Source organism: Mustelus asterias, chromosome 12 (genome assembly GCF_964213995.1).
Source record: "Mustelus asterias chromosome 12, sMusAst1.hap1.1, whole genome shotgun sequence".
In the NCBI taxonomy this organism is placed as follows: domain Eukaryota; kingdom Metazoa; phylum Chordata; class Chondrichthyes; order Carcharhiniformes; family Triakidae; genus Mustelus; species Mustelus asterias.
Window position 1 is genome coordinate 16976764 of NC_135812.1, and position 24006 is coordinate 17000769.

The 24006-nt window shown below is 43.5% G+C and overlaps 1 protein-coding gene across 2 annotated transcripts in view; it reads left to right on the forward strand.

The window, feature by feature from the left end:
- The first annotated feature begins 1838 nt into the window (after positions 1-1838).
- Positions 1839-24006, forward strand: part of gosr1 (golgi SNAP receptor complex member 1) — a 123215-nt gene continuing 101047 nt past the window's right edge. Inside the window, exons 1-3 of one of the 2 annotated variants that reach the window (XM_078224838.1) lie at positions 1839-1899; positions 16635-16755; positions 21120-21207. In XM_078224838.1, coding sequence (XP_078080964.1) covers positions 1869-1899; positions 16635-16755; positions 21120-21207 — 240 coding nt within the window. In that variant the 5' untranslated portion in view covers positions 1839-1868. The remainder of the gene's footprint in view (positions 1900-16634; positions 16756-21119; positions 21208-24006) is intronic. The other variant, XM_078224840.1, reaches the window with a different exon arrangement.

Sequence of the window (24006 nt, forward strand, 5' to 3'; positions counted from 1 at the left end):
TCACCAAAGATCCCGAGACAGCACCTTCCAAACCCACGACCACTTCGATCTAGAAGGACAAGGGCAGCAGATACATGGGAACACCACCACCTGCAAGTTCCCCTCCAAGCCACTCACCGTCCTGACTTGGAAATATATCGCCGTTCCTTCGCGGAATGTCACTGGGTCAAAATCCTGGAATTCCCTCCCTAATGGCATTGTGGGTCAACCCACACCACACGGACTGCAGCAATTCAAGAAGGCAGCTCACCACCACCTTCTCAAGGGCAACTAGGGATGGGCAATAAATGCTGGCCAGCCAGCGATGCCATGTCCCGCAAATGATTTTTTAAAAAAAAATTAACTTTTTCCAACCTTTCATGGGATTAGCCCAAACACCAAAAATTTGAGAGTTCTCTGCTCGTGTGTATAGTGCCCGTGACAAGTACAACATATAATAGATTATCAGTATAAACATTTATCAGATGCCCCTCTCTTCACACTGCATACATCAAAATGGAAAGCTAACAATTAACCTAATTCACAACCTGTCAGCTTTAGCATTCCAATATTTAGTGTGAAAGTTGAAACAGAGCCAAAGGGAACATTACTACGGATGACTAAAAACTTGGTCAAAGACGTTTTTATCTTTATGCTCAGTCTATTAGTTGCACCGATTGCATAGTGCAAAAATGATCATAAGCAAAAGATACAAACTTTAAATAGAAATGAAGGGCCTGAACTTAACTCTACAGAACTGGGAGGAGTCATGTCCTTTAAATGTTTTTGATATAACAATGCTCTTGCAGATTCCATATGAAAACATGTTAGATTAGCCCATATCAATGATATCTTCTTACACATCAGATTAATTTAAGAGATTATTTTTTCAGTGTTTAGACTTTGAAATGTTTGAATATTGCCCTTTGGAGCCAATTTACGGCCAGTATTTAGGAAGATCTCAAAGTGGGTGAAAGGAAAAGGGGGAAAAAGTTGTTTAGAGAATGTTTAGATTGGGTAAAATGATAATTGAAAAAAGGCAGGTGATGGAGTGCTCATTAATCAAACTTTGCAAACTATTATAAAAAGTCTCCCATGGGTGTAGTATTATTTTAAGTTTATTTATTAGTGTCACAAGTAGGTTTACATTAATACCACAATGAAGTTACTGTGCAAATTTTCTGAATCTAGCCCTTTTCATCTTATATTGTGTCCATTGTTCTATCAGATTAAATATAAAAGCAAAAGCAAGGTTCATGCTGGTGATCTGAGAGTGCTGGAAAAGACCAGCTCAGGAGAGCAGCAGATAGTGTCTCAAATTTATGCCCTTGCATTTTCTTTCACAGGGACAGTTTTTATTGTAAACCATAAGAGAAAATGCTGGAAAAAATCTCAGCAGGTCTGGCAGCATCTTTTATCCAGTTTTGATGTTAGTTTTGCAATAACACTGTCTGCCAGGCTGCAAACAGGAAGGTGACTGCCTTTGGTGTTGAGTTTGATTCGTGGCGCCCCTGCAGCCTGCACCCTGGATTGGTTCTGGCAATGTGGCAGAGACCAGAGGACACATCACAAGCTACAAGTTCCCAGCCCTGAGCTGCGCGCAGGCGCGGTGGTCTGCCCGGAGCGGCCCCTTTAAGAGCACAGCATGTACCATCAATCCCAAAGGGGGGGTACAGGTAATAAAGAAGTATCTCCTAAGAGAAATAGATCACGTTACAGATAGGTAACCGGGCAAGATACATCATTATTGTGTATAATTTATCCAAACTGTTTCTTTGAGTGAATGGGTGTATTCCCTCCCTTTCCCCGCCCCCCCTTGCTGGGAAGGATTCCCCCCACAGCATTGATGATAATGCGTTGTTCCAAACGGGTGACGCTGGAAAACAAAGATGGCGGCGGGGAGCAGCAACTACTGGGAAGGTGAGGAGGCCGGAGCGGCGGCCGGGACAGGGCTGAGGGAGCTGGGCGGCCGGGACAGGGCTGAGGGAGCTGGGCGGCCGGGACAGGGCTGAGGGAGCTGGGCGGCCGGGACAGGGCTGGGGGCCGGGGATGGAGAGCCAAGCCCGGGCCGAGCTGGAGCGCTGGGGGACCGGACAGCCGGGCTGGAAAGCAGCGGCAAGTTGGCCCTTCCCCAGAGATGGCTCCGGGAAGCCGGCGGGCTCGGCGGTGTTCATCCTCCCTCAGCCAGTGGCAGGGGAGGCTCCACACGCCGCCGTTTCCAGCTGCCCCTCGATATCTGGATGTGCAGCGAGGGGAGGAGGGCATCAGGAGGGCTGCTGATGGCCCAGTGCCCCTTTCACCCGAGATGTCTCCCTCCACAATCCCCGGGGGGGCTCAGCAGCTGTTTGGATGGGGATGGGGGGGGACGGGAATCTTCTCCAGCCCCCAGTGTTACTGGGTATCTTCACACACAACAGCTGGTGGATTGGGGGTGGCACAGTGGTTGGCACTGCTGCCTCACAACGCCAGGGACCCGGGTTCAATTCCGGCCTCGGGTCACTGTCTGTGTGGGGTTTGCACGTTCGCCCCGTGTCTGCGTGGGTTTCCTCCGGGTGCTCCGGTTTCCTCCCACAGTCCAGAGATGTGCGGGTTAGGTTGATTGGCGGTGCAAAATTGCCCTTTAGTGTCCCTAAATATGTAAGTTAGGGGGAATTAGCAGAGTAAATACTTGTGTTTACAGGGATAGGGTCTGATGGATTGTTGTCAGTGCAGACTCGATGGGCCGAATGCCCTCCTTCTGCACTGTAGGAATTCTGTGATCTCAGCTTTCTGCAACTTCTCCCCGAGTGGAGATCAAACTTGTTCAGCTCTGATGAAGGATGATCCAGACTTGAAACGTTAGCTCTATTCCTTCTCCACAGATGCTGTCAGACCTGCTGTGATTTTCCAGCATTTTCTGGTTTTCCCACACCATTGTGTAGCTTTGCCGGGTGTAGCTTCAACTTTAGCAATTTTTATTTACACGGGAAGATTAGAGTAGATTTTAGCTGATGAACCCATTTTGCATCAGCATTCCTTTATCCTCCGATTTCGAATGTATTCTTTGGCCATTGTATTAGGCTGTGTCAACTATTTTGTACCTACTATGGTGATATTTTGTAGCCTCTATACCATTGGTAAAAGATGTGCATTCCTACAATATCTTTCATAATTTTGGGGTGTTCCGACATGTTTTGCAGCCAATGAAATACTTTTGATGTGTTGTATTGTAGTAAATATGATAGCTGGGTACACATACAAAGGTTTCACAAACAGCACCATGGTAATGACCAGATGATTAGTTTTTGTGATGTTGCTTGATGATTAAATATTGGCCGGGAAATTGGGAATGGGAAGATCTCTTTTTCATAAACTTATCATGAGTTCTCCACCAGCGGGGGTAGACACTAGTAACACCTCATCAGTCAGCTCCTCTGACTATCTGGTAGTGTCAGCCTCGGTTATCAATGCGAGGCTTTGAATGGGGGCTTCAATTCATATCATCTGTCTGGCTGGCAAGTTTGCTGCCACTGAAAGAAAACTGATGCAATGGTGTGCTCTTTATGAATAAGATTAATTTTTGAAGGGTAAGATTTAGGAGTTTTAGACATAGAATATAGAACAGTACAGCACAGAACAGGCACTTCGGCCCTCGATGTTGTGCCGAGCTTTGTCTGAAACCAAGATCAAGCTATCCCACTCCCTATCATTCTGGTGTGCTCCATGCGCCTATCCAATAACCACTTGAAAGTTCCTAAAGTGTCTGACTCCACTATCACAACAGGCAGTCCATTCCACACCACAACCACTCTCTGAGTAAAGAACCTACCTCGGACATCCCTCCTATATCTCCTACCATGAACCTTGCAGTTATGCCCCCTAATAACAGCTACATCCACCCGAGGAAATAGTCTCTGAATGTCCACTCTATCAATCCCCCTCGTCATCTTATAAACCTCTATTAAGTCACCTCTCAACCTCCTCTGCTCTAAAGAGAAAATGATGTGGAGATGCCGGCGTTGGACTGGGCTAAACACGGTAAGAAGTCTCACAACACCAGGTTAAAGTCCAACAGGTTTATTTGGTAGCAAATACCATAAGCTTTCGGAGCACTGCTCCTTCGTCAGTGGCACATTTCCACTCCATCTGACGAAGGAGCAGTGCTCCGAAAGCTTATGGTATTTGCTACCAAATAAACCTGTTGGACTTTAACCTGGTGTTGTGAGACTTCTTACTAAAGAGAAAAGCCCTTGCTCCCTCAACCTTTCCTCATAAGACCTACCCTCCAAACCAGGCAGCATACTGGTAAATCTCCTTTGCACTCTCTCCAGTGCTTCCACATCCTTCTTATAGTGAGGTGACCAGAACTGCACACAATATTCCAAATATGGTCTCACCAAGGTCCTGTACAGTTGCAGCATAACCCCACGGCTCTTAAACTCAAACCCCCTGTTAATAAACACTAACACACTATAGGCCTTCTTCACGGCTCTATCCATTTGAGTGGCAACCTTCAGAGATCTGTGGATATGAGCCCCAAGATCTCTCTGTTCCTCCACATTCCTCAGAACCCTGCCGTTGACCCTGTAATCCGAATTCAAATTTGTCCTACCAAAATGAATCACCTCGCACTCATCAGGGTTAAACTTCATCTGCCATTTTTCGGCCCAGCTCTGCATCCTATCAATGTCTCTTTGCAGCCTACAACAGCCCTCCACCTCATCCACTACTCCACCAATCTTGGTGTCATCAGCAAATTTACTGACCCACCCTTCAGCCCCCTCCTCCAAGTCATTGATAAAAATCACAAATAGAGTTTTCCCCTAAGAAAGTTTACCATTTTTGATACTTAGCTGGTTCAGTTTTAAGCACATTGAATTAGTTTAAAGTTTATTTATTCGTGTTACGAGTAGGCTTACATTAACACTGCAATGAAGTTACTGTGAAAATTCCCTAGTAGCCAAACTCTGGCGCCTGTTCGGGTACACTGAGGGAGAATTTAGCATGGTCAATGCAGCTAATCAGCACGTCTTTTGGACTGTGGGAGGAAACCGTAGCATCCAGTGGAAACCCACGCAGACACAAGGAGAACGTGCAGACTCAGCACCGACAGTGACCCAAGCCAGGAATCATGATGGGCAGTGGTTAGCACTACTGTTTCAGCGCCAGGGATCCGGGTTCGATTCCCGGTTTGGGTCACTGTCTGTGCGGAGTCTGCACGTTCTCCCCGTGTCTGCTTGGGTTTCCTCCAGATGCTCTGGTTTCTTCCCACAGTCCGAAGATGTGCAGGTTAGGTGTATTGGCAATTCTAAATTGCCCCTTAGTATCAGGGGGACTAGCTAGTGTAAATGCATGGGGTTATGGGGATAGGGCCTGGGTGAGATTGTGGTCGGTGCAGAATCGATGGGCCGAATGGCCTCCTTCTGCACTGTAGGATTCTATGAACTGAACTCGGCTCCATGGCGCTGTGAGGCAGCAGTGCTAACCATTGTGCCACCGTGCCGCTGTAATCAAAGATCAAAGTAATTTGATTTGTATGTAAACATTGAGGTATATTCTACTTCGGTGTGTCTGAGAGTTTATCTGGTAAGTAGCTAATTCAAATAAATCAAATCAGCCTAGTTAGCTATCACTGGGAACACCATCACAGCAGTTGGTCAGCCGCCTTCATCAGAGGGAGGGTGGTTCTGCTATCCAGCTTGTGGGAGTAGAGGAATCATGAAATGAGCTCGCAGGAAAGGAGGAGTCAGCAAAGCGTTCTCCGAGCAGGACAGCTGGCAGGATTGGGATAGGTATTGTTGGAAAGAGTAGTGGCAATTGCCAAAAGAGATGGTAGCTATACCTGCAGCTGAATTGGTATAAGATCAGTTTTTACTGTAAAACATTTAGTTCATATGGGCGCCTTGTGCTCCTGCTGCAGCTCCTAGTATATATAATAAACTGAAAACATTGCTATAAAAGCAATTTCTTACTCCCAGTTTTTGCTTCTTTCCTGCTCTTAATAATAGCTCTGTAGGATTAGATTCAACTGCAGGTCTTTCCTGGTGGGCCTTTAGCTTGTAGCTTCTGCTTTTGCAGCAGAAAATGGGTTTTAGGTGCTTGAGGTAAGCAGAGGTTAACATTCCGAGCAGCTGCTAAAATTTGAAGGTGATATGCACCATAAACCCACATATGTCGCTGACTAAGCTTTCCTTTTTCAGTTTGGCATCAGTTGACCCCCCTTCACATGTTATCGTTCATCATACACTCCTGCCTGTATGAGTAATGTTTGTAATATCAGTAGAGAAATGAAATGGGTCCATTGTTTTTTCAAGTAACCAGCAGACTTCGTGTTAATGTTCATGGTGAATTGAGAGTGGTTGATGCAATTGTGATAGATAGCGGACTGAGTCAGGAGAAGAGCAATTTTCTTTCATGGGATGTGTGTGTTGTTGGTCTGCAATTTTTTGCCCATCCCTAATTGCTCTTGAACTGAGTGACTTGCTAGGTCATTTCAGAGGGCAGTTAAGAGTCAACTACATTGCTGTGGATTTGGCATCACAGGTAGGTCAGATCAGAGTATAATTTTATGACTAATTTTATAGGGTGTGAAAAAGGCAAATGGGACAGTTTATTAGTTGAGGCATCGATTACAAAAGCAGGGAAGTCATGTTGGAGTTGTAAATAACTTAGGTGAGGCCACAGCTAGAGTACTGCGTGCAGTTCTGATCACATTACAGGAAGGACTGGAGGGGGTGCAGAGGAGATTCACCAGGATGCTGCCTGGGATGGAACATTTAAGTTATGAAGAGAGGTTGGGTAGGCTTGGGTTGTTTTCTCTGGAGCAGAGAAGACTGAGGGGCGACCTGATCGAGGTGTACAAGATTATGAGGGGCATGGACAGAGTGGATAAGGAGCAGCTGTTCCCCTTAGTTGAAGGGTCATTCACAAGGGGCATAGATTCAAGGTGAAAGGCAGGAGGTTTAGGGGGATGTGAGGAAAACCTTTTTTACCCAGAGGGTGGTGACTGTCTGGAATGCACTGCCTGGGAGGGTGGTAGAGGTGGGTTGCCTCACATCCTTTAAAAAGTACCTGGATGAGCACTTGGTCCATAGCCCTGAATGTTATGATGTGTCAAGTGCTGGCAGATGGGACTAGGTGGGAGTTCAGGTGTTTCAGTGCAGACTCGATGGGCCGAAGGGCCTCTTCTATGCTGTATGATTCTGTGCTATTGCAGATTTACTCAAATTCCACCAGCTGCTTTTTGTGGGATTTGAACCCATGTCGACAGTAACCTGAGCCTTTGGGTTGCTAGTCCAGTGACATTACCACTATGGCACCATCACTACACTGACAGAAAAGAGAAAGGGCAGGTAGTTGAGGGGGTGGCGAAAATAGGAGCACATGGAAACTTGTGGTATGTGAGTAAGGAAAGAGGCACAAGGACTCCATAGGAGGTGGAAGAAGTTGTGATTTGGAAAGCTTCTAGGAATTGGGCGGCGGGGTGGTGGGTAGAAAAGGGGTAGAATTTTGGAGCTGGATCAAAAGACAACTGCATGCTTGAGGCAGAATGCCCAGGAACTGAGTGCCTGCATTAGTGTGGTGTAAGCAGAGAAAGGTCAGGATTGGGAGTGTTGGATGGTAGATGAAGAGGGAAGGGTCAGGAGCTGGACCCTTGAGAGTGAGTTCAGTACTCAGACCTGTTGAAGAAAAGACACAAAAAAAATCAGCTGTCACAACTACTGCATTATTGTTTACTGGCAGGGAAGAAAAATAGAAATTGATCTACAGTTGAGAAAACAGTCTGATCTCTTAGCAGCAATGACTTGTGGTTATGAGGTGTACCAATTTCACTTCATACTTATGTCAGAAGGTTACTCTACTCGAGCAGAACACTGAATTCAAAGACCAGCTGGCTGCCTTTAATAGACACAGAGGAACAGTTTCTGAAAGAGACTTTTCAGCGGGTGGTCATTGACAGATAAAGAATAGTAGTGAAGCAAATGAGAGGAGGTGGGTGACTGCTGACTAAAGACAGGCAGAACTTAGTACAGGAAAATCCTGTGATATTTGATTTATATAGTTAGTTTACATCACTTATAAGGAAGCCAATGATACTGGTACAAGAGAGGCAATTGATAAAATGCATGGAGACCCTACTCAAGATGGTTGTGCAGAGTCAAAATTCAGGGCACTGATGGCCTGTTTTTCAACCATGACTGGAAGTCGTGAATGGAAATACAAATCGGAAGAAAAGTCTGACAAATGTTGGGTCCTTTCCATTGAACAACACTGATTGTGGAGCAATTTAATAAGAACGTAAGAACTAGGGCAGGAGTAGACCATCTGGCCCCTCGAGCCTGCTCCGCCATTCAATAAGATCATGGCTGACCTTTTCGTGGACTCAGCTCCACTTATCCACCCGCTCACCATAACCCTTAATTCCTTTACTGTTCAAAAATTTATCTATCCTTGCCTTGAAAACATTCAATGAGTAGCTTCAACTGCTTCACTGGGCAGGGAATTCCACAGATTCACAACACTTTGTGTGAAGAAGTTCTTCCTCAACTCGATCCTAAATTTACTTCTTATTTTGAGGCTATGCCCCCTAGTTCTAGTTTCACCCGCCAGTGGAAACAACTTCCCTGCTTCTATATTATCTATTCCCTTCATAATCTTATATGTTTCTAATTTAATTTAATATAGAAGTGTTTAAAATTGTGAAAAGATGAGACAAGATAGAGAAAAGCAGACTGGGTCAAGAGGAAGGAGCTGTAGCTATGAAATTTAATATAAATAAGTTTGACACAGAGGGCATTGTTATGCTGCAAACAAACCCATTAACCTATTCAAGTTTGGATAGGTGGCTGAAGGAGAAGGGCTTGATGGGGATGTGGAAACGATGGGTCAGTGAAATTAGAATTGTTTGCTCATGGAGAAATGCTGATGCGGTTTGGCTATTTTGGTGTTCTCACCTGTAAAAAGGGACATCATCACCTGAGATTGGAAAGAACTATTTCACAGCAAACTGATGGGTGCAGTGAGGGGAAAAAAGCTCCTACTCCAGCATTCAAAATTAGCTCATTTGCAGAGAGCATACATTGGTGCTTGTCACAACACCATTAATCCACTCTTGTACACCCCTAGAAGTGGGTGGAATGGTGGCACAGTGTTTAGCACTGCTGCCTCACAGCGCCAGGGACCCCGGGTTCAATTCCCAGCTTGGATCACTGTCTGTGTGGAGTTTGCACATTCTCTCCATGTCTGCCTGGGTTTCCTCCCACAGTCCGAAAGATGTGCTGGCTAGGTGCATTAGCCATACTAAATTCTCCCTCTGTACCCAAATAAGCACCAGAGTGTGGCAACTAAGGGATTTTCACAATAACTTCATTGCAGTGTTAATGTAAGTCTACTTGTGGGCACGGATAAGTAATTTTAAATTTAAAGTATTGGTGCATTAACATGTTGGCTTCTTTGATGTAATTTTCTTAGTGTTGATTTCACAATGATAAATAAGCCCAGTAACAGCACAGAATGTAGGAAAAACTATAAAAATGTACTTTGCATTGGGAACAATAATTCATGTGTCTGTGATTTTACAGTAGAAATTTTCTGTTCTCTTTCCACTGTGGCACTTTGCGCGTATAATATTTTTTCACCTGATGTATATTAATTTAACGCAAGCAAATCTTGTACTCCATGTGACCAATTTATTACATGTTACAAACAGTTGTAGCCAAAGCTAAGTTGCTCCAATGTTGCTGTTTTTTTATTATACTCATCAGTTTCCTGTTGCTTTAATTTACTGGGTTTTACATAAAGCTTCACAGCCCATTTGACCCAACCAGTCTGTCAAATGTTTACCCTTCACCACATTAATATGACAGTCAGATATTTGTCACATTCCATGATTCTTTTTGGAAATTGAATTTTTTTTTAACAACTTGGATTATGCGATTTAACAGGAATCTCTCCAAATTTCCACAAGGTTTGCTGATTGGCACCAGTTTTTTTATAAATTGAGAATCTGTCCATAATGAATGATTTCTCTCTTCAGAACTATATTGGTTCTTTGCCATTTCCTGTAACCAGACAGTTTGTTTGCCTTTTTATAAATTGTTATCTGGGTAAGTGGTCTGTTGTATTATTATGAGCAATGAGCTTTCCATTTGTCAGCCGCTTTCCATTTACAAGCCCCATCGATTGCTTTTGCAAGTAAGCCAATGAACCTGTGTAGTGATATTTCCTGACAATGGTCAAACTCTGTTGTCAATTTGTTCACATTTTGAAATGTAATTCTCATTAGACTCAATTCATATTGAAGATAATCTGCCATCCCTTTGTAAAGCTGCAACTATTAATTATATTTTTCAAGTCTTATCAGATCTCAGTTCCGCACCCCCCCCCTTATATTTTTGTATTAGCCGCCTCTGTGCTACCTTGCAAGAAAGAGCAGACAGAACATACTGTATTTATCCTTGCCTAAAGATTACACTTTGGCAAATCAGACCACAAGGCTGTGCTCTGCTCCCAGCTTACAAGCAAAAACTGAAACGGGAGAATGCGTCAAAGAAAGTCATGCGATGTTGGTCTGAGGAATTGGATGATCGCCTATGGGGCTGGTCAGTATTTAAAAACTCTGCGACCAGCCTGAACATGTATGCCACTACAGTAACTGACTTCATTAGTAAGTTTTTAGAAGACTGTGTGCCAAAGAAGCAAATCCGCGTGTTTCCCAACCGGAAACTATGGATGAGCAGGGATATCCACTGCTTGCTGAAGTCCAGGTCTGAGGCGTTCAAGTCAGGCAACCCTGATCTATACAAGAAAGCCAGATATGATCTATGGAGATCCATCAAGGATGCCAGAAGACAGTACCGGACCAAGCTAGAATCCCCGGCTAGCCACACGGACTCCCGCCATCTGTGGCAAGGTCTGCAAGACATAACAAGCTACAAGATGAAGGCAGGTACAATTGTCAGCTCCAATGCACCCCTCCCTGATGAACTCAATGCATTCTATGCCCGTTTTGAGCAAGAGGTCAGCGAGAGCATGCCCTTCATCTTAGAAGCCTCAGACGAACCTGTACCCGAGGTCGCCATTGCTGTCATCAGAGCAGCGCCTTCTGAAAAGTCAACCCACGGAAAGCAACTGGTCAGAAAGAGTACCTGGACAAGCACACCGGTACTGTGCGGACCAGCTGGTGGGGGTATTCTCAGACATCTTCAATCTCTCTTTACACTCATCTGAGGTCCCTACCTGCTTCAAGAAGACAACCACCATCCCGGTACCAAAGAAAAGCCAGGCAGCGTGCCTTAATGATTATCATCCGATGGCTCTGACATCCATCATTGTGAAGTGCTCGAAAGGTTAGTCGTGGCACAAATCAATTCCTGCCTACCAGACTGCCTGGATCCACTACAGTTTGCCCATCACCACAACAGGTCGATAGCAAATGCCATCTCCCTGGCCCTACACTCAACCTGGAACACCTAGATAACAAAGGCACCTTTGTCAGACTCCTATTCATAGACTACAGCTCAGCCTTCAACACCATTATTCCTACGAGACTCTTCAAATTTCGTGGCCTGGGGATTGGCTCCTCCCTCTGCAATTGGATCTGAGACTTCCTAACCCACAGACCGCAATCAGTAAGGATAGGCAACAACAACACCTCCACGATCAACCTCAGCACTTGCTATATGTCTTATAGATGTGCGGGTTAGGTTGATTGGCCAGGTTAAAATTGCCCCTGAGATGCGTAGGTTAGAGGGATTAGCGGGTAAATATGTGGGGGTAGGGCCTGGGTGGGATTGTGGTCGGTGCAGACTCGATGGGCCAAATGGCCTCCTTCTGCACTGTAGGGTTTCTATGATTTATACACCTTTTTGACTGTGTGGCCAAATTCCCCTCCAACTCAATTTTCACGTTTGCTGATGACACCACCGTTGTGGATTGGATCTCAAACAATGATATGAGACAGTACAGGAAACAGAGAGAGAATCTGGTGAGCTGGTGCGATGACAATCTCTCCCTCAATGTCAACAAAACGAAGGAGATAGTCATCAACTTCAGGAAGTGTAGTGGAGGGCATGCCCCTGCCTACATCAAGGAGGACAAAATAGAAGTGGTCGAGAGCTTCAAGTTTTTAGGTCCAGATCACCAACAAACTGTCCTGGTCCCTCCATGCTGGCACTATAGTTAATAAAGTCCATCAATTCCTCTGCTTTCTCACAAGACTAAGGAAATTTGGTATGTCTGCTATGACTCTCACCAACTTCTGCATCATAGAAAGCATTCTTTCTGGTTGTATCACAGCTTGGTATGGCTCCTGCTCTGTCCAAGACCGCAAGAAACTACAAGGGTCGCGAATAAAACCCAGTCCATCACTCAAACCAGCCTTCCACCCATTGAGACTTCCCGCTGCCCCGGCAAAACAGCCAGCATAATCAAGGATCCCACGCATCCCGGACATACTCTCTTCCATCTTCTTCCATCGGGAAAAAGATACAAAAGTCTGAGATTACATACCAACTGATTCAAGAACAGCTTCTTCCCTGCTGCCATCAGACTTTTGAATGGACTTATCTCGCATTAAGTTGATCTTTCTCTGCATCCTATCTATGACTACCACTACATTCTACACTTTCTCCTTTCCTTCCCTATGTATGATATGCTTTGTCTGTATAGCGCGCAAGAAACAATACTTTTCACTGTATCCTAATACGTGTGACAAATCAAATCAAAAATAAGTTAGACTGCACGTAATAGATGTTGGGTTGCTCAGTGAAAAACTATACAAGTGAATGACTCAGTTGATTTCTGAAACTTGATGCACTTCAAGCTGATGTGTCACCATGATATAAAGGGCATTTATGAAGTCCTTGTGAAAATTTAAACTTTAAATAACCTCAGATGCATACATGGTAGAAGCAAACTGTAAATGACGTGAAAGCATTCATAAAATTTTAATACTTTAAAACAACGCAGTTCAAATTCCTGGACTTCAACTTAACTGCCATGTTGTGAGATACTTTGTTCAGTCTACTTTTTGAACTGTTCACCACCTGACACCGTTTTCAATCAGTTTCAGAATAATTAATAACAACAGCTGCTACATGCTCTTTACAATTTGTTTTATTATACGTGCAACCAAAGCTACTGAAGTTGCACAGAGACTTTATAATACATACGCAGCATGCCTTTAGCATCAGTAAGGCGGTCAGCGATCTTTGGAACTCTACCGTAGTGGGTTTGTTATCCAGCTCCTCCATGACAGGAAAATCCAGAATGGTGTGAGAGCTTCATCATTGGCAACGTTCTCCATTGCGTAGAGTTTGAGCAAGTGCTCCCCCCACCTTCCCATCTGCTTGCCAGTCAGAAAGTCTCAGGAAATGATGGCAATCCACCTGAAGTCATTAAAAGTGGAAACCAGCACTGCTGCAGCATCTTCATGAACATTTCTCACTTCACTGGAAGGAAAGATTTGTACCTCAAGACGTGTGTGCTGTTAAAATAAGTCACCTTGCACAAAACAAAGGGGGTCTGTAACAATTACCAAGGCATCTCCGTGTTAAGTATTGTGGGAAAGGTCTTTGCTCACATTGATCTGACCAAAGTGCAGAGCCTGGCTTCACAAATCTACCCCGAGTTTCTCAGGTTTCAGAACTGGCAGATCTACAGTTGACATGTTTCTCACTGGCAGTTACAGGAGAAGTGTCACAAACAGCACACACCTTGCTGCATTGCCCTCATAGACCTCACCAAGGCTTTCAACCTTTCAACCTCTTACTGCTGAAGAAGCTGGACTGCCCACCTGGAAGTCATTTTTTTCTTTCCACCTGAACATACACCATTTCATCAGTCACAATGGAGCATCATCAGAGGCTTTCAAGATCGCCAGTGGGATAAAGCAGCGCTGTGTCCTGGTGCCACAACTCTCTTTGGCACATTTTTCTCCATGTGGCTATTGAATGCCTTTAGCGGCTCACATGAGGGTGTCTAGCTGCATGCCAGAGCTATTGGCAAGATGTTCAGCTTGGCAAGACTGCGTGCCAAGACCAAAGTGCATAATGTCCTAGTCTGTAAGTTGCTGTGTGCTGTTGACAATATTCATTACAGAAGCAACATACACCCTGGATGCTGTCCATTGTTTCCCGAGATGGATGGGTGCCTTAAACACAGCATGTCTATCACCAACTGAAAGGACGGAGGATAGGTTTCCACAGGCGACCCATCTAATGCAGACAATTAGAATTTATGAAGATATATTTATACTGATTGGTGCAAATTTCCTCATTAAATGCCGTGAATTGGTTGTGTTGGTGGATATTCGGAAATGAGAGACTTTCGTCATTTACCGAAGGATTCCAACCAGAGACAATATCCGATCTCTTTTCCTATCTGAAGCAGGTGCAATGTATTTACATGTCTGTTCTGTCTGCAAACTGAGCCCAACGTATTAATATATGTAGCTTCTAGTACATGCAAAATGCTCCACACTGCAAGCCTGACTGACGATCTTAACTTGGTTGTCAATGTAATTTTGAACACATTCTGAGTTATTGGGCAAATGTTGTCCAATTCCAGAATCGCATCTAATATGCCCAATACTTGCGTTTAGCAAGCACGGGCTGGCCCATATACCTCAGTGTGCGTAAGTTACACTGACAACCACTTTAAGATTGTCGGGCTTGTAGTGTGGTGCATCAACTGGTATGGTCTTCACAGCCACATCTCTACCAATCAGAGTCCACTTGCCAATTAATCAACACCCTCTTCTCATACAGTATAAAGTTGTTGTTTCCCCTGACATTGGTATTCTTTAATTGTCCTCATGAGTAAAAGGTGAAAAGCTTTGAAAAATATATTTTTTCAGCAGTACTCAAGAATAAGAACCAGAAAGAGGAAAAACCTGAGGAACTAAATGTATGATGTGATTTTTCCTGTCCCAGCTATTGTAATTTTCCTCATTCCTCTCCTTAAACAATATGTAGCTGTAGCAATATGGCACTTAATCAGATGCAGTCAACCAATGTCCATAGTCATTTAGCCTCTTTAGTATGTCATTAGAAAGATGTTGATGCCAGATGAGCTGTTTAATAATGTCTTAATAGACAGTAATGAATATTCCATAATTTATGTCTTGACTGACAATGTGCTATTGAAATAGTCGTGCCACCCTGATTGCATTCTATCTTCCCAGGTTTTGTTGGTGCTGGGGAAAGGTAGGACGATGGATTCCCATTCAGTTCCCATCAGTGTAAGATTTAAAGCAGGGGGAAAATATCAATCAACGTACAAAATATATCTACATGTTCATATTCTCTTAAGTGTCAGCTCCAATGGCGTTTCCTGGGCTACTTATTTCAGTGACGAGGTTGATCATACAGGTATATTGGGAGTCATGATTAAACTGTATAGTGCTCTGGTCAGAACACAACTTCAGTGTTGTGTCCACTTATGGTCATCAAGATATAAAGGTACAATGAAGAACCACAAGGCTGGTCTTGGAGATTCAAGTTATAAGGAAAGACTGAAAAAACTGACTGTTCAGCTTTGAAAAAGGTCTCCAAATGGTGATCTGAAAATTGGGAATAAGTGAGGGGTACACAGCTTCAAACTGGTTAAAGTTAAATTTCGGGGCTGCTATCAAGAAGTGTTAACCTTGGCTTATTGGCAGCATTCTTCCCGAGTCAGAAGTTTGTGGGTTTAAGTCGCAGTCCAGAGACTGAGCACAAAATGTATGCTCACACTTCATTGTAATATTGAAAGAATGCTGCATGGTCAGAGGTGTCATCTTTAAGATGAGGTATTAAACTGAGGTCCCACTTCTCCTTCCGAGTAGGTGTACAATAACCCATGGCACTATTCAAAGATCTGGTAAGCTTTCCAGTGTCCTGGTAATGTTCACCCCGTTTATCTGGTCATTTATCTCTCCTCTATGGGACCTTGCTGTGCACAAATTTGGCTGCAGTCTTTCCCTACATTACGATCGATACTGTATTTGAACAGTTTTTATTGGTTGTACGCTGCTTTGGCGAAGGTGCTACATTAAATTTCTTAATTCGAACAAAGAGTGATCAAGTGGAAAGGAATGCTGGATAGAGTTTTGGAGGCAAATAAAGCCCCAAAACTAATTAGATTGTCTGTGTGGAGTTTGCACATTCTCCCCCTGCCCCTGTGGCTTTCAAAACAACTTTTGACTGGTTTCCTTCCACAGTCAAAAGATGTGCAGTTTAGGTGAATTGGCCATGCTAAATTGTCCCTTAGTGTCCCAAAATGTATAGTTAGGGGGATTAGCGGGGTGGATGCATCGGGTTACGGGGATAGGGCCTCGAGGGATGCTCTGTCAAAGAGCCGGTGTAGACTCAATAGGTCGAATGGCCTCCTTCTGCACTGTAGGACTCCATGATAAGATGCTGCAACATGGTGGGCTACCTTCAGGGGCATTCTGAAGGCAAAGTTGAATTGGGTTTACCCAACCATGATTATGGTTTTTGTGTTTGGTAGCAAACTTCAAATGAAAGTTGGGCGTTTCACTTAACACCATTCAGATTGCAGGTATCGGTTACACTACAGTACTCTCGTGGAAACGTTCCCACAATTATAAAATCTAATTCACCTTTCTTCTTGTTGTGTGCCTTTTTTCCCTCATTTTAGATTAAAATTGCTGATCTTTTGCTTTGCTTGTACAGATCTGCGGAAGCAAGCTCGGCAACTGGAGAACGAACTTGATTTGAAACTGGTGTCCTTCAGCAAACTCTGCACAAGTTACAGTGGTGCCACAACACGAGATGGGCGACGCGACAGGTATAGGTACTACACAGCAATTTTTTTTCACTACTCTGTCCTCCGTCCTCAGAAGAAACTTGGGCCGGAATTCTCTGATCTCGTCATCGCTGCCAGTGAGAACGGAGAATTTGGCGCTCAGTCAAAACTCCATTCACAGCAGCGGGACCAGAGAATCCCAGCCGTGGGCAAGGTCGGAGAATTCAGGTATCTGTTTCTCAAACTATGAGAGATGTTAATGAATTTTATGAAACTTTCACTACCATAATTTTAAAATTTTAGCAGTTATGCTCTGATATCTGGAACCTAATTGTAAGGATCTTGATGATTTCTGTTGATTGCTAGAAAGCATTAAAAAGCAGTGTTTGGGGGGGAAACATAAACGATGATAGAATCCCTACAGTGCAGAAGGAGGCTATTCAGCCCATCAAACTTGCACCAGCAACTATCCCACCCAGGCCCTATCCCCAAAACCCCATGTATTTACCCTACTAATCCCCCTGACACTAAGGAGCAATTTGGGAAGGCCAATCCACCTAACCAACACATCTTTGGAGTGTGGGAGGAAACCCACTCAGACACGGGGAGAATGTACACATTCCACACAGACAGTCAACCGAGGGTGAAATTGAACCCCAGTCCCTGGCGCTGTGAGGCAGCAGTGCTAGTTACTCTGCCACCCCTAACATGGACAGGAACATGGAAAAAGTACTCTATTTAAACAAACTTGTTTCGGTTGCTGTTCAATTTCAAAATCTTGGTTTACGATGGACTTTATTGTCATGATTTGGCCACAGGTAGAGAACAGAAAGATTTGCATCTTTGTATGGGTCAGCACTGCTGCCTCACAGTGCCAGGGACCCTGGTTCAATTCCCGGCTTCGGTCACTGTCTGGGTGGAGTCTGCACGTTCTCCCTATGTCTGCGTGGGTTTCCTCCGGGTGCTCCGGTTTCTTCCCACTGTCCGAAAGACATACTGTTTTGGTGCATTGGCCATGCTAAATTCTCCCTCAGTGTACCTGAACAGGCGCCGTAGTGTGACGACTAGGGGATTTTCACAGTAACTTCACTGCACTGTGAATGTAAGTCTACTTGTGACACTAATAAATAAACTTAAAAACTTGATTTGACCTTTTGGATTGGGATTTCCAGCTGAGGTACCCAAATTGAAATACTATTGAAACTTTAACTTTGCATTATCTCTAACAAATATTTTGAGCATGCCTTCTCAACACAATAAGTAGTCTCACAACACCAGGTTAAAGTCCAGCAGGTTTATTTGGTAGCACTAGCCGGCAACTCCACATCTTCTAAACACAATGTAACCATCTTTTCCCAATGTTCATCCGTAGTGCCATATTACCAAAAGTTCTGTTTTACATACTGCATATTAGCAATTAGCATTATTAAAGATAATTAATAGTTAATTACCCTAAGAAAATAACATATTTTACTGCTCTTTTCAGCGTTCCCTTCCTTGAGAGGGCTTTTCCTCCCCTCAAGGAATAGGAAATGTGCACTATTTCCCCTCTTCTCTCTGACATTGAGAATTGAACCAATTTTAGTGACCATCCCACTGTCCTTGTTGACATTTGTTAGCCCAACACTGACCTGGGAATGAATCTGTGCCCTTCCTAGACATTGTTATTCAGCTGGTCATTGCGTTAACAAACAAATCCCTCTGGAACGCATGCAAAGTGCTTTATTTTTAAGTATTGCCTTCTTAATTCCTGCTTTCAACACTTGAGCTAATTATGCCTTAGCATTTAGGGAATACCATGAGTTTCTGGGTAAGAAGAATTTTATTGGGAGGAAGACTTATCTTTGCATATTAACTCCATTCAGTGGTCATTTGGCCCTGATCGTATAAGATTACTGAACCTTGAGATTCACTGTGACCATTAGCTGATCTCATTGGGCCTTCTATCATTCAATTGCGTCCAATTTTTATGTATTTATTTTCTACAATGGGTACTGAGCCTATTTTCTGCACAGTAGCACAGTGGTTAGCACTGCTGCTTCCCAGCGCCAGGGACCCGGGTTTGATTCCCGGCTTCGGTCACTGTCCGTGTGGAGTTTGCACAATCTCCCCGTGTCTGCTTGGGTTTCCTCCGGGTGCTCCGGATTCCTCCCACATTCTGAAAGACGTGCCGGTTAGGTGCATTGACCCGAACAGGTGCCGGAGTGTGGCGACTTGGGGAATTTCACAGTAACTTCATTGCAGTGTTAATGTAAGTCTTACTTGTGACACTAATAAATAAGCTTGAGAAATCCCTTTCTATAGTATATGAAGCTAGTTAAAGGTTTTAAGTTAGGGATTGCATTGTGAAGCTAGGGAATGTCACGCTACTGTCAGAAGTCATTAGTGATGCATTTGACAATGAAAGTGGTACTTGTGTAGTTTTTCTACCATCGTATGTTGCCAATTTTGGTCTGTTTCTTTAGTAAACTCACTTTTGATTAGGATGGCTGAAAAGTTATTACAGTGCATTCTAGTTCACAGAGCAGTCCAGTGAGCTTTAAAAGCAATCGGATGCAAGCAAGTTTGTTTGCTTAGTCATTTCAGTGCAGCAATTGTCCAGTTTCTTTCCTCAGATGTAGTGATGCAAGGTAGCTTGGCAGCTGTGGATCTGAATCTCAACTATCATGGCATATTCCCTTTATTTAGTGATCACTTGCTCTTAATTGTATAGCAGAGATTGAATCAAATAATTTAAAAGTTGAGCAAGAGAATTCCAGAGAGCGAGAGCATCGTCACTAAAAGATGAGCCTCTAATGATAGCAAGGAGAAAGAACATAAGAGCAATTCAGAGCCTGAGGAGATCAGGGTAAGCAATGGGATGGATGTTTGTAGAAGATCCCCAAGTTGGGTGGCAATGTGTAATGCATTTCGATTCCCGGAATGTGCTGAACGTAAAACAGGAACCATGATTTTTTTCATATCCTGCAATTGTTTTCTCTTATCTCCTACTCTTCACTCAACGGCAGTGACCCCTTCATGCTGAGATGCATCAGCAGGCACCACCAGTCCCATAGGGCCCTTAGGAATGGCCAACAGTGGGTGTTGGGTATTTCAACGAGCTGTGCCATCACGTCCTCACCCACTCTTTCCAGCAGGGATTCCTGCAGACTTTGACTCCCAACTCCCAGCCTAGAACTCAAGAGGCCAAATGTACTACCATCTCAGTTCCCCTGAATAAGCTAATTCAACTCAAACCAAGGACCGTCCTGGTCTGAATGGCATGGTCACCTTTGTTGATGCATTAACTCTCTCAGCCACTTCATTAAAAAATATATAGTTTAGTTTGTAATATTCCATTTCAAAATTGATTTTAAACTGCTCTGTCAATCATTTGTGGACTATCTCTTTATGCAGTTGTTCAACCTGTTATACCTGTGGGTGACACAGTGATTGGGGTTTTAATTTTAATCTTTGCTAAATGTGATAACATTATAACCCCTTAACTCAGGGACAAATCTGAGCAGTGATGCCTATTTAGAAAAGACAGTAAAAAATATTTTTGCTAGTTTTTAAATTGCAGCCCTTTCAAGACTTCCAAACAATGAAGAAATTTCATTATTTAAAGATATTGGCACTTGAATAGCTTTTAGTTTCAGTATTTGAAAGTCAGGCCTCCTCATTAGTTGAAAAATCAGACTATATTTTTCGATAATCTTTGCTTTGATTTATTGTTGTCACATGTATTAGTATACAGTGAAAAGTATTGTTTCTTGCGCGCTATACAAAGCATACCGTTCATAGAGAAGGAAAAGAGAGCGTGCAGTATGTAGTGTTACAGTCATAGCTAGGGTGCAGGGAAAGTTCAAGTTAATCTGGGCATGCTGAGGAACTTTTTCATTCCCTCCAACTGCCAACGCAGTTTTCTTGTGCTTCATTATTCCTCTGTCCTCCAACCTTTCTCTCCAAAAGACAGCGCATTTTGATTTAATTATGATGCGGCGGGAGATCAGCTTTGTTGTCTCCTTATCTGTGGAAGGCTATAACTTCATTAGTGGCACAGTGGTTAGCACTGCTGCCACACAGCAACAGGGACTCTGGTTCAGTTCCGGCCTTGGGTGATTCTGTGTGGAGTTTGTATGTTCTCCCCATGTCTCCGTGGGTTTCCTCCAGATGCTCCGGTTTCCTCCCACAATCCAAAGACGTGGGTTAGGTTGATTGCCCATGCTAAATTGCTCCTTACTGTCAGGGGGGTTGCTATTGAGTTATGTTTTGTCAACAGCAGAGGGGCTTTTGGGAATCATGAATTTGCCACTTAGGCGGATTAACAAATTTAGTACTTTAATGGTACTTACTGCAAAACAAATTATGTATGGTCCTGCTTTTTTCTTGTATTATTGTGCTAGTTTTTTTTTCTCTTTCCACTCTTCCAGTTCTGACACGACACCTCTTCTCAATGGGTCGAGCCAAGACAGGATGTTTGAGACGATGGCTGTGGAAATAGAACAGCTGCTAGCCAAGGTGAACTTGAACCTTCAGTCAAATATTGCTATAATGAAATTTTAAGAATAGTTCCGGTCTCTATATCACTGTAATGCTAAGTTTTGATGGGATTACTTATTAGTACTGCTCCTCCCTTCACAAACATCGCCTCAGCCAGAGCTCTATGCCTGTATCCTGTTCTATTGAACTCGCATTTATCTTTCTGTCATCAGTGTTCACTTTTCTTCCTCCCCCAGAAAAATCAATTACTTCAAAATTCTCATTCTCCTCGCACATAGAAATTGTTAGATGAAGAAAAATCAAGATCCATGCTGGTAATTGGGGGACACAACATTAATGGAGCTGTCCACATCAATCATCCCTGCATCTTAGTTCACACCTATCAGACTTGACTCAAATCTTTGAGACTTGACTTGTGTGTGTGTGTGTGTGTGTGTGTGTGCTGTACAAGTGGATGTGTTCTTTCTTTTACAATGTTAGAAATGCTTAACAGCCCACTTTTTCTCATTCATCTATTATTCCATACGTCTTTAGGCCTTGCATCTCTACCCGCTAACAGAAGTGCATAAATGATGATTTTTGACAGATTTGTGAAGTAACCTTGTGCTAAAGTTACAATATGTGACTTTTATTTTACTGCTACTGTACAGTAAAATTTCAGGTCTTGAAATGAAAATCAACAAGATGCCGTGAAAATATGTCAATGGCTAAACTTTTGAGAATGTTATTAGCAAAATTGGCTCAACGATGAAAAATAGCATGATCTGAAAGTTGTGATTGTGAATGGCGTATATATCATTACAAAGTCTTAATTTGCTACTAGGACTGATATAACGACTGATGCACCTAAATGACACTGTAAGCTTTGCAGCTGTTTTTTTCCCCAGCATTACAGCACTCCAAAAGATCTAAACCCAGCTGTGTCACTGTGCACTGTCATGTTTCCCTTCTGATGCTCTCAAGGCAACTTGTTATTATCCATTGCATAAGCATGAGATCCACGTATTGTCCTTCGCTGTTTGTGATCGGCACTCAATGCCTTATTTGGACTGCATGTATTGATACCACTATTACCCACCTGACTGGAGATGACATCAACCACACCTGGCATCTGCATTGCTGTTAAATGGCAGGAAATGATTTCACACACAGTTTAGTTTATGTAACCACCCCTCCATATCCTGCACTTTGGGAAAAGTAATCAATTTCTATTATGTAAAATATCTACTACATGAGACATTGATAGGATGCAGAGCTGGGCCGAAAAATGGCAGATGGAGTTTAACCCTGATAAGTGTGAGGTGATTCATTTTGGTTGGACAAATTTGAATGCGGATTACAGGGTCAACGGTAGGGTTCTGAGGAATGTGGAGGAACAGGGAGATCCTGGGCTTCGTATCCACCGATCTCTGAAAGTTGCCACTTGTGGGTAGAGCCGTGAAGAAGGCCTATAGTGTGTTAGCGTTTATTAACAGGGGGTTTGAGTTTGAGAGGTGGGGTTATGCTGCAACTGTACAGGACCTTGGTGAGACCACATTTGGAATATTGTGTGCAGTTCTGGTCACCTCACTATAAGAAGGATGTGGAAGCATTGGAGAGAGTGCAAAGGAGATTTACCAGGATGCTACCTGGTTTGGAGGGTAGGTCTTGTGAGGAAAGGTTGAGGGAGCTAGGGCTTTTCTCTTTAGAGCGGAGGAGGTTGAGAGGTGACTTAATAGAGGTTTATAAGATGATGAGGGGGATTGATAGAGTGGACATTCAGAGACTATTTCCTCGGGTGGATGTAGCTGTTACTAGGGGGCATAACTATAAGGTTCATGGTGGGAGATATAGGAGGGATGTCTGAGGTAGGTTCTTTACTCAGAGAGTGGTTGGGGTGTGGAATGGACTGCCTGCTGTGATAGTGGAGTCGGACACTTTAGGAACTTTCAAGCGGTTATTGGATAGGTGCATGGAGCACACCAGGATGATAGGGAGTGGGATAGCTTGATCTTGGTTTCGGACAAAGCTCAACACAACATCGAGGGCCGAAGGGCCTGTTCTGTGCTGTACTGTTCTATGTTCTATTTAGGGTAGTGCATTATCAGTTTTTCTAGTTTAAAAGTTTAAAGTTTATTTATTAGTGTCACAAGTAGGCCTACATTAACATTGCAGTGAAGTTGCTGTGAAAATCCCCTAGTCGCCACACTCTGGCACCTGTTCGGATACACTGAGGGAGAATTTAGCATGGCCAATGCACCTAACCAGCATGTCTTTCGGACTGTGGAAGGAAAACCACGTAGACATGGGGAGAATGTGCAGACTCCACACAGTGTGACCCAAACTGGGAATCGAACCTGGGTCCCTGGTGTTGTGAGGTAGCAGTGCTAACCACTGTGCCTCCCGAGTCACTTGCGCTTAACCAGATGAAGAAAGCTCGCAGCTTGTCTGTACTGTTGTAATGATTTGGGTAAGTGATGGAAAGCAAACAGGAGCTTTTTTGAAAATTTCTGAAGATGCATAGCTGTGCACATTTTGGTCACATTTGTTTTGCCTCGCCAATCCCAATTCATCGTCCAAAGTGCTTTTCCTTAATTGACTTTGTGCATCTTTTTCCCCGTGCGTAGAGTTCCAAACCATCAATATATCTTCTGTTTTTCACTTGAAAGCACATCAGTCAGCTGAGCTGAGACTGATATTTCACAGATGCAAAGAAAAGTTAGTGCCCCTTTTAAAAATCAAATGTTAGAATTTGAGAAAAGTGTTGGTATTTATATAACAGCTCATCACATCTTTCAGAAAAAAAAGGCATTTCACATAATTAAATTGCTTTTGTGC